The sequence below is a fragment of the Macaca mulatta genome, chromosome 20, assembly GCF_049350105.2.
Source record: "Macaca mulatta isolate MMU2019108-1 chromosome 20, T2T-MMU8v2.0, whole genome shotgun sequence".
Classification (NCBI taxonomy): Eukaryota; Metazoa; Chordata; class Mammalia; order Primates; family Cercopithecidae; genus Macaca; species Macaca mulatta.
This window is the reverse complement of record NC_133425.1, coordinates 1,977,548-1,986,771: the sequence shown is the minus strand read 5'-3', so window position 1 is coordinate 1,986,771 and position 9,224 is coordinate 1,977,548. Positions and strand designations below refer to the sequence as shown.

At 65.9% G+C, this 9,224-nt stretch overlaps 1 protein-coding gene across 13 annotated transcripts; it reads right to left on the bottom strand.

Moving 5' to 3' along the window:
• Window positions 1-14: 14 nt before the first annotated feature.
• On the bottom strand, window positions 15-7,893 carry MSLN (mesothelin). Of its 13 annotated transcripts, XM_077985161.1 has the most exons (18): window positions 7,810-7,893; window positions 7,466-7,568; window positions 5,840-5,933; window positions 5,335-5,378; window positions 4,921-4,970; window positions 4,378-4,498; window positions 3,793-3,872; window positions 3,484-3,613; window positions 3,217-3,410; window positions 2,904-2,994; window positions 2,732-2,831; window positions 2,281-2,459; window positions 2,029-2,184; window positions 1,704-1,846; window positions 1,502-1,629; window positions 1,036-1,130; window positions 545-731; window positions 240-450 (listed from the first exon to the last, which is right to left on the bottom strand). In XM_077985161.1, the coding sequence occupies exons 3-18, from the start codon at window positions 5,922-5,924 to the stop codon at window positions 365-367; spliced, it is 1,869 nt and encodes a 622-aa protein (XP_077841287.1). In that variant the 5' UTR covers window positions 5,925-5,933; window positions 7,466-7,568; window positions 7,810-7,893; the 3' UTR covers window positions 240-364. The 13 variants fall into 13 exon arrangements, with proteins under 13 accessions (XP_077841279.1, XP_077841282.1, XP_077841285.1 ...); XM_077985160.1 differs by lacking the exon at window positions 7,810-7,893 and having other exon boundaries at window positions 4,921-4,988; window positions 7,466-7,760; XM_028840606.2 differs by lacking the exon at window positions 7,810-7,893 and having other exon boundaries at window positions 4,921-4,985; window positions 7,466-7,760.
• Between the last annotated feature and the right edge of the window lie 1,331 nt (window positions 7,894-9,224).

Genomic DNA, 9,224 nt, shown 5'->3' with positions numbered 1-9,224 from the left:
GGGTCTGAACAGGGGGGCCTGGGAATGTCCTAGCCGGGGCCCAGCCTGTGGGGATGGGGGCACGGGACTCCCACCGCTGTCTACTGGGGCCACCCTGAGTGCTGGCCTGGCCCTTAGCACAATGGCAGCAGGGTCAGGAAGGCCTCCAAGGGCCCCCCCCTGGCCTGAGGGCCCAAGACCAGAGGGAGAGGAGCCATGCTGGTGGGGTCACAAAGTCCTTGGAAGTCACAAGGCGTGTCTGCAGGGGGCATGTTCGCGTTTACTGAGCGCAAGTTCTCCTGGGGTGGAACAGGGACCACCCATGCCTGCTCCTGGCCAGGCGGGGATCCCCAGCAGGGCTGGGGCCAGCAAGGGAGTAGGGTCCTCAGGCCAGGGTGGAGGCCAGGAGCAAAGCCAGGACGGTGAGTACAGGTCCAGGTCCTAGGAGGCAGGGCGTCCCCGAGAGGGCCTCTACGGAGAGAGCGGTGACTCAGAGTGCCCAACTCCACGTCCCCAGCCCTGCCCCCAGCCCTGCCCCCAGCCCTGGCTGCCCCGCCCCTCCCACCTCGCACACTGAGGTCTAGGATCAGGTAGCCGTTGGGGATGCCGCCCTGTAGCCCCAGCCCCAGTGTGTCCAGGTCGTCCTGCCGCTGCTTTAGGATCCAGTCCCGCACGGGGCTGTGCTGCTCCTCCACCTTCAGGCCCTCCACGTGGGGTCCCAGAAGTTTCTGCACCTCAGCCACAGTCAACGGCTGCCAGATCCCCCGGGCAGCCATCAAGGAGGGTCCCCTTCCCCCAGCGCCCCCAGAGGGTTGCCAGGCTCTCCTGTGTCCAAACTGCCCCACCCACAGATGCCCGCCGCAGCTTCTTCAGACTTTGAAGGTCTCCGGCCGGCTGACCCCAGTTCAATGGCTGCCCTTCCCTAGGCCCCACCACAGTCCAGGACCCTGCCCTTCCTAAGGCCCCGCACCCCCACCCCCCAGCAGGCCCGCCTTACACGCCTTCCCGCCCACGGTTGTCCCCTCCTCCACTCGCCCCTCCTCCCGCTCGCCCTACCAGCACCGCTTCCCTCCGCAGCTTCATGAACGTGGCCAAGTCCATGCTCACATTCTGCTGACTGAGAGCCTTCACATCCTCCGTGGGGGCCCCACCTGCCCTCAGGGAGAGACGCCCAAGCTGAGGCCGCATCTCACACTCCCAGGCCCTTGACCACGGGCTGCAGAAAGCCCAGTTGTGTGAAAGGATTACAGGGCTTCCCTGTTTCCTTAGGGCTTCCAGGGCCTGGGTTTGCCTGGTCGCCTGACCCCCGGGCGTGGGAGACTCTGGAAGTGGCTGGCGCCCCAAGCTGGGGTCAGAGCCCACAAGCTCTAAGGCCACACACATCCCGGGGGCAGAGGGCCGGTGACCACCCAGTTACCCTGGCAGTAGGCGGCCCAGGAAGGCAAAGGTCTGGCACCCCCTCAGTGGAGTCTGTGGCCCCCCCGTCGTGGTGCCCACCCTGTCCAGGAACTCCCTGGCTCACCCAGGAAGGGCCGGATCTTCACGAAGTATTCGGACCCGCTCATGTTCTGGAAAGCAAGGCGGGCCTTGGGATAGAGGACGTCCAGCTGCCTCGGGCCACACGTGTCCAGGTCCTGGGGCCTGACCGCCCTGGGGACAGGGTGGGTGGACCGTGAGCGCCAGCACACAGACCGACCTTGCTGGGCAGAGCTCTGGGGACTCACCCGATGACGCTGGGGGGCACGGAGCTCAGCCGCTCGGGGCTGAGGGAGCACAGGCACCCGGGGCAGAAGGCAGTCAGCGTGTCTACGGTGTCTTTGTCTAGCTGGCCCCTTCCCACCACAACGCGGTCAATCAGGGTGGCCACCTGTGGGACGGGCCACTAAGGAGCCTTGTGGCGGGCAGAGACGTACCCCTCCACCACCAGCACAACCTCAGGCTGTGCCCCCGACCCCAGGCCCGCCCAACCTCAGGCTTCGCCCCCACCCCGCCCCCAGACCCGCCCAATCTCATGCCGCATCCCCCCTCGCCCCCGAGCCAGACGGTCACCTGAGCACTCATTTCATGCCCCTTGCTGACTTTGAGCAGAGCCTTCAGGGTCTCCAGGGACGTCACGTTCCATTTGCGAATGTCCTCAGGGCTCATCTTGAGGAAGAGGTGGCCCAGGTGCCGGATCACAGACTCGGGGTAGCCTTGTGGGTAGAGCTGCAGGCCGAGAGACCAGGAGGGCCCACGTCACTCCCAGGGGTCTGGGGATGGCTCGGACGCAGCAGGCCGGCGGGAACCTGAGTCATGAACTACCTCATCCAGTTTATGCTTTAGGACGTCCAGCTGCTCGTAGGTGAAGGGGATGGCGTCCACACGGTCCATCTGGGCGGCCAGCAGGGCTGGGTCCACGCAGGCTTCCAGCTCCCGCTTCTTGTAGAAGATGAGGCTCTCGTCTATCTCGTGGACCTCTTTCTCTGGGGGACAGGTTGTCCCTGCAAGGCACAGGGCACAGGGGTCAGGGGCTGGAGTTCGTTTGACCCCTTCTTCCTCCCACATCTGCCGTGAGAAGAGACCTTGGGCAATTTGTGACCCTCCCCGTGCCTCAGTTTACCCACTGGCAAACGGGGATTCTGTGCACTCTCTGTGGTTATAATGGGACGTGCTGCAGAGCCAGGGAGGGGTAGGTGAGACCCTAAACTGCAGATGCCCACCCCCAAGGATGCTGCCCAGCCTGGTGCCAGACTGCGCAGGGCACGGCACTCACTCTCCACGTCCCGCCGGAACCTCGGCCGGAGGACGGTCTGTTCCGGCTGCTGCCAGGATGGGTCCCGAGAGGAGCGTTGCCGCCATGCGGCCAGGATGCCCTGAGGACGAGCAGGGCCCAGGCTGAGCCTCAGGTGGCCGGGCTCCCCACGGGCTGGGGGTCGGGGTCTCACCTGCGGGATGCTGTGGATGACGGGCTGGCCCAGCACAGGCAACAGGCTCTGCAGATCGTCCAGGGTGGAGATAGACCACGTTGACGGGGGGCTGTGCAGACACGGGGCACAGCTCAGGGACCCCCAAATGCAGCCCCAGACAGAGAGGGAGGAGACGGCCAGGCTAGGCCATACCCCCCGACTGGGGGCATTGACAGGGGTTGTGGCGGGGGTGACCCACCCTGGGCCTTGAGGCATGGCCATGGTTGTTCTCACAGGCTGCTCACGCCACACCGCCAGGCAAGCCTTCGAGGTGCCAGACACCTTCTCTTACCCGTAGGGGGGTCCTCCTCTCTGCAGAGCCGCCCTGGCTGCTTCCTGCTGGTCCTGGTCCAGGGGTCCCAAGCAGCGCACCAGCCGGGGTAGCACCACTTCTGCCGACTCGGCCACAAAGCGCCCAGGCAGGTCGCAAGCCAGGCCTCCCAGAGCCCGTACATCAGCCTCGCTCAGCAGAGACCCCCGCACACCCTGCACAGATGCCGGCCTCAGCGCCTCTGGAACTGCCGAGCCCTCTCCACCCCGCACTGGCCCCAGCTCCTACCCAGCAGGTCAGAGCCGCGGGCAGCAGCCTCTGTCTCTCAGGAGCCCCCCGCGGGAGCAGGTCCACGTTGGCCTTCGCGACGCGGGAGAAGAAGTGGGTGCAGGCCTGGGGCCCCGAGAACGCGTCTGGGCTGTGGAGAGAGGGTGCTGGGGACAGGCCACATTGATCACACCGGTCCCCACCCTGAGAGGCAGCTGGGCTGGCCTCCACGTCTCTGCTGTGGCCTGGGGTCCGAGGCAGGGGGAAGCGGGTGGGGGCTGAGGGCTGGGGGCAGAAGCCGGAGGGCGGGGGCCAGGGGATGGGGCCTACTTGAGGAAGAGCAGCAGGTCCAGCGGGAGGGCGTCCAGGTCCTCGGGGGGCTCAGAGAGCCGGTGAGCCAGACAGCGCAGCTGCAGGGGCAGGGCGTCCAGCACAGAGTGTTTCGGGCGGCCACCCACGTGGTGGGCCAGGGTTGCCTGGCTGGTCCACCCACCACAACACACCCCTGCCCTGGCCACGGGAATCTGTGGGAGTGGATCTCCAGCTGCCTGCAGCACTGCCCCAGGGGATGTGGGCTCCTGTGCCTGGCTGCCGCTGGCTCCCTTTCCCCAGGTCTCACCCACTCCCCGCAAGAGATTCCCCCTTGGGGCAGAGCCTGGAGGGCTGCCCACGGGGCAGAGGAGGGGGCCCAGGACACAGGAACATCTCAGACTTGCCCTGGGGAGCTGACCCCTGATGTGGACGGGCACCCTAGTGGTCAGCTTGGGTGGCCAGAGGAACTCTGGGAAGAACTAGCCGGGGAGAGATGGCAGCGGGGGCACAGGGGATGGTGGTGGCAAGGTGGGCACTGCAGAGCTGCCTGTAAATTCCTCAGCCCCAGCCGTGCCCACCTGCCCCAGCCCAACTGAGACTGACCTGCTCTGCGGAGAGCTTGACATTCTTCTGTCCCAAGGCCACAGCCAGCTCCTGGACGAGCTCTGTGCTCAGGCCGGACACCTCCACACACGTGAAGCCAAGGAGTTGGCGTGGGGAGAGGCTGCAGGAGGGGTCGGGCTGGGCACCCAGGATCGCCCCTCCCCCGCAGGGCCCACCCAGTGCTCCCCAAGCCCCGCAGCCCCACCTCTCCCCGAAGGACCCTGGTGTTCCCTGCAGACCCCCCAACCAAGGCCAGGTGACACCCTCAAGGACCAGGAGTCGCCACCACCTGGGGGCTGTCAGTCCCTTCCGCAGCCCTGAGCCCAGTCAGATCTGCAGTGGAGCAGAAGAGGAAGCAGGAGAGGACTCCGGGGGAGAGGACACAGAGGGAGGGGACGTGGGGGGAGGGGACGTGGGGGGAGGGGACGTGGGGGGAGGGGATGCAGGGGTAGGGGTGCCGGGGGAGGGGTGCCAGGGGAGGGGATGTGGGGGACGGGTCCCCTCGAGCCTCATCCTTGAGGGCTGTGAAGACCCTGGACCCACCTGGCAATGTCAGGTGCATTGGTCAGGATTCCATCCAGGGGCGCGGCCTCCTGGGGGCACAGGGCCTGCTGAACATGGCTCAGACCAGCTCCCTGGAGCAGGAGTTCCCGGGTCCCGCTACTCCTGGGCCCAGGTACTCCCCGAGTTCAGCTACTTCCCAGGCCTGGCTGTGTCTCAGACCCATGGGCTTGGCTACTTCTCATCCAGCTACTTCCCAGACCCAGCTGCAGTTTCGGCTGCTACTCCCCAGACCTGGCTGCTCCCAGGCCAGTCACATGCAGGTCCAGGTACCCCTTTGCAAGCAAGGACCTTGGAAACTGGCAGGCACCATGGATACGTGACACAGAGAACATGGCATGGCACCCCCACCCGGGACCTGAAGACCCTCCCCGGTTTCCCCAGAGGGGACCTTACCTGCCTTGTCTCTCCAGCCAGGACCCTCGAGGGCTGCACCCATCCTAAAGGGGCAGAGGGGACGGCTTGGGGGGGCCCAGGCCTCTGGGGTGTGCCCTGACCCAGGGGAGAAAGGAGGCAGAGCCCGACCACCCCCAGAGCCAGCCCTGTGCACGCCCCAAAGTGGCAGAAGCCAGTGGCTCAGGCCTGTGTACCCCATGACATCACAGTCCCCCAGGGGTCTGCACTCCACGGGGAGCCTGGCCTTCCACATCCTCCCCTGGGACCCGGGTGCTTGGCCGGTCAGACACCCATCCCACACACATCCCCAGTGTGTCCTGAGCCCCATCACTCCATGGCTGGGTCTCCAGCTCCAGTCACCTCTGGGGGCAGAGACTGCTGCTGGGACGTGAGCACCACAGGCACTCCAGGGAGAAGGTAGGGACAGGCAAAGCCTTGCTGAGACCCCGGCCCCCAAGGCCCCCGGGCTGTCCCCGCCTCGCCAGCAGCCCCACCTAGTACCCACCGAGGCTGAAGAGCAGGAACAGGAGGCTGCCGAGGGCGGGGGTCCCACAGGACCCCGACAGGGGTCGAGCCATTGGCAAGGCCATGGTCTGTCTCTGTAGAGGGCAGCGACTCAGGATGGATCCCCTGCCCCCCACTCCTACCCCACGCCTCTGTCCCGGGCCAGCCTGGGGCCCCAAGGGCCCCTCCTGGGCTCCCAGGGCAAACTTCTGTGGCACCTGCAGCTTGCATCCGCACCCTGGCCTTGCCCTTCAGCCACCGAGCCCTCTGTCCCCCTGACTGACTCCTCGTGTCCAGGGCAGGGGCTGGGTCTGAGATCCCGGTCCCCAGCCCAGACAGCCCAGGCATCAGTTGGCGCTCACCGCTCTCCCGGAAGGGCAGGGCAGTGTAAACAGAGCTTAGATCAAGCAGCTGGGGCCGCCGCCCGCTCGGGCTGGCCTGAGTCTTCCCACTCTCGCACAGGAGGACGAGCAGGTCTGGATGGGGTTGTATCCAGCGGCCCCCTCGCCTGGATGTGGCTCCCTCCCCTGCCCTCAGCTGCAGGTGCCTGGGCTTTGTGAATACCCCAGGCCCTGCCAGTTAGACAACGCCCTTGGGGCAGGAGGGGCGCTGTGGGCACAAGGCCACCGCCTCTTCCTACCCACCAGCGTCTTGGGGCCACACGGCCTCTCTGAGCCCACTTTCAGGTGCAGCCCAGGTGGGCAGGGCTGGGCCAGTGAGCAGCCTGGGGATCCCCTTGTACTCGCTAGGGTGGGGCCCAGAGGCCTGTGGGCCAGTGTGGGGTGGTGGGGAAGTGGGTGGGGAGACCTTCCCTGAACAAGAATTGTCCTCCTGGGGTAGGGGTGGGGCCCGCAGGAGAGGGAACCAGCTTCTACATTCACCCCTTTCAGGGAGGCCACCATGGCTGGGTAAAATAGAGCTGCCTCCTGAAAACCTTGGCCCAGGCCTGGTGGGTCCACCCACAGCTCAGAAATGGGGGTAACACACTCATGCTCAGCTGCCCCTGTCCGCAGGCAGAGCCTGCCTGGTCAGCCCGGCCACTGGGGAAGGTCTCGGGAGCCACAGAGCCTCCCGGTGACGGACTCTACTCCCCCAGGCCCCAGAGGAAGTGGGGAGGCCCCTGAGGCTCTGAACACCTTGAGAAAGTGGAAGTAAAAAGACCTCCCCAGCCAGAAAGTGGGTGGTGGGTGGTGGGTGGGACCCCCAGCCCTTGGGGTGCGTGAAGGCAGGTGGGAAATGTGGCCATGGGATCACAGGAGACCTGGGCAGTCCCCACCCCAGTTCCATGTGACCCAAGGACCTCAGCACCTGGGGTTCGGGCTCCCCGGGAGCCCGGCCCTTCCTGCTCTGAGGGGCCTCTGCAGGCCACGGCGGGCCCTGGAATCTGCATCCTTTACACCTGCAGGAGGGCTGGGCTGGGGACATGGAGACACCTGCGCTGCCTTAGGACTGCCGCTTCCAAACAAATGGGTCTGTGTGTGCCCTGCAGGGTGAAATCTGCGTCCCGCTAAAGCCTGACCATCACTCAGGTGCTGGAAGCCCAGCCTGGAGCGGCCCCAGTTCTCCAGATGGAAGGTGCAGATTCCATCCACACCACAACAGAAAGAGCGCAAAGGTTGTTACTTACAGATCCCGGGGGAGGCAGGCACTGTGGGTCCTCCGGCAGCTCTCCGGCCGCGCGTCACAGCAGACGGGAGTGGCCAGCCAGGCAGAAAGACGAGTGCGTGGCGCTGGCAGCGCCCACGGGGAACAGGACGGCCCCTTTCAGGTCTCGGACCAATGCCCACACGTGGTCCTCCAAAGGGCGATGTGAAAGGAGGAGCCCAGCCCAGGCCTCCGAGGCCTTCTGGGGAGGCGGCTTTACCCCTAACGCCCAGGCAGCCCCCAGCCCTCCAGGTCCCAAGTGGCCCCTCCCAGGTCTCAGTGGGCCCTGCTCAGGGTAACTCTGACATGTAGGGTGATTGGCCACACCTGAGCCTCTGCCTCCGTTTCCTCAACTGGGAAGTGGGGGTGGAGAGGCTGGCAGCCTCCCGGGCTGTCAAAGGGAACAAATGATGGCTTTGCCCGGGGCGGCAGGGAGTGGCGGAGCCTCACGCTGCAGGAATGTGTGGGTGGAGACCCCGAGCAGGAGCCTTGGATGGGCAGCGGGCCAGGCCCGGCCACCTGGGGGAGGAGGGGTGCCCGGGAAGGCAAAGCTGCCCTCGGTGGGTGTGGGTGGGAGCCCGGGCCCAGGTTTCACGGCTGCCCTCGGTGGGTGTGGGGTGTGGGTGGGAGCCCGGGCCCAGGTTTCGCGGCTGCCCTCGGTGGGTGTGGGGTGTGGGTGGGAGCCCGGGCCCCACTCTCTTGATTCTCGGGTGGTGAAACCCATGATCAGTGCGCCTGCTCCCCCAGTTGCAGGTCAGCAGGCTCTGGATGGCGGCCACACAGCCCACACAGGACTCCCGGGAGCCACAAGCCTGACCCCAGTGCGGTGTGGGCCTCGCAAGGCCGTGAGCCATCTGTCTCAGGGCTGTGGGAGCACGAGCACACGGGTCAGGGAGGCAGGACGGGGGCCAGCTCCGGGCACACGCACACCCCTTCCCACAGGGTCGCCTGGATCGGAGCTGCCCCCGGTGCTCGCTGGCCTGGCGAAGTGGGAGCTGTCTTCCCCACAAGTCTGCGCTGGCTGCCGGCTGCTCCTGACCTGGGGCCACAGAGGACCCCTCCCTGCCCAAAACCCCTCCCAGAATGTCGTGAGCTCTTATTCCCAGCGTGGAATCTGCCTCCGCTATGAACACCTGCAGAGGTTTGCTTGCTGAACGGAGGTGCGGGCAGCGCGGGGGTGCGGGCAGCGCGGGGGTGCGGGCAGCGCGGGGGTGCGGGCAGCGCGGGGGTGCGGGCAGCGCGGGGGTGCGGGCAGCGCGGGGGTGCGGGCAGCGGTCCTCTCGGGTCTTTTTCCACGGAGCGGGTTTTCTGTGTGACTCGCGGTGGAATCTGACCTTCACGCACACAGAATTCAGCAAGGCTACCGGGTGTAAGCGTCAACTTACAAATGTCAAGAGGGGATTAAGAGCCTTTAAAAAACTCCCTTCCGGCCGGGCGCGGTGGCTCACGCCTGTAATCCCAGCACTTTGGGAGGCCGAGACGGGTGGATCACGAGGTCAGGAGATCGAGACCATCCTGGCTAACACGGTGAAACCCCGTCTCTACTAAGAAATACAAAAAACTAGCCGGGCGAGGTGGCGGGCGCCTGTAGTCCCAGCTACTCGGGAGGCTGAGGCAGGAGAATGGCGTGAACCCGGGAGGCGGAGCTTGCAGTGAGCTGAGATCCGGCCACTGCACTCCAGCCTGGGCTACAGAGCGAGACTCCGTCTCAAAAAAAAAAAAAAAAAAAAAAAAACTCCCTT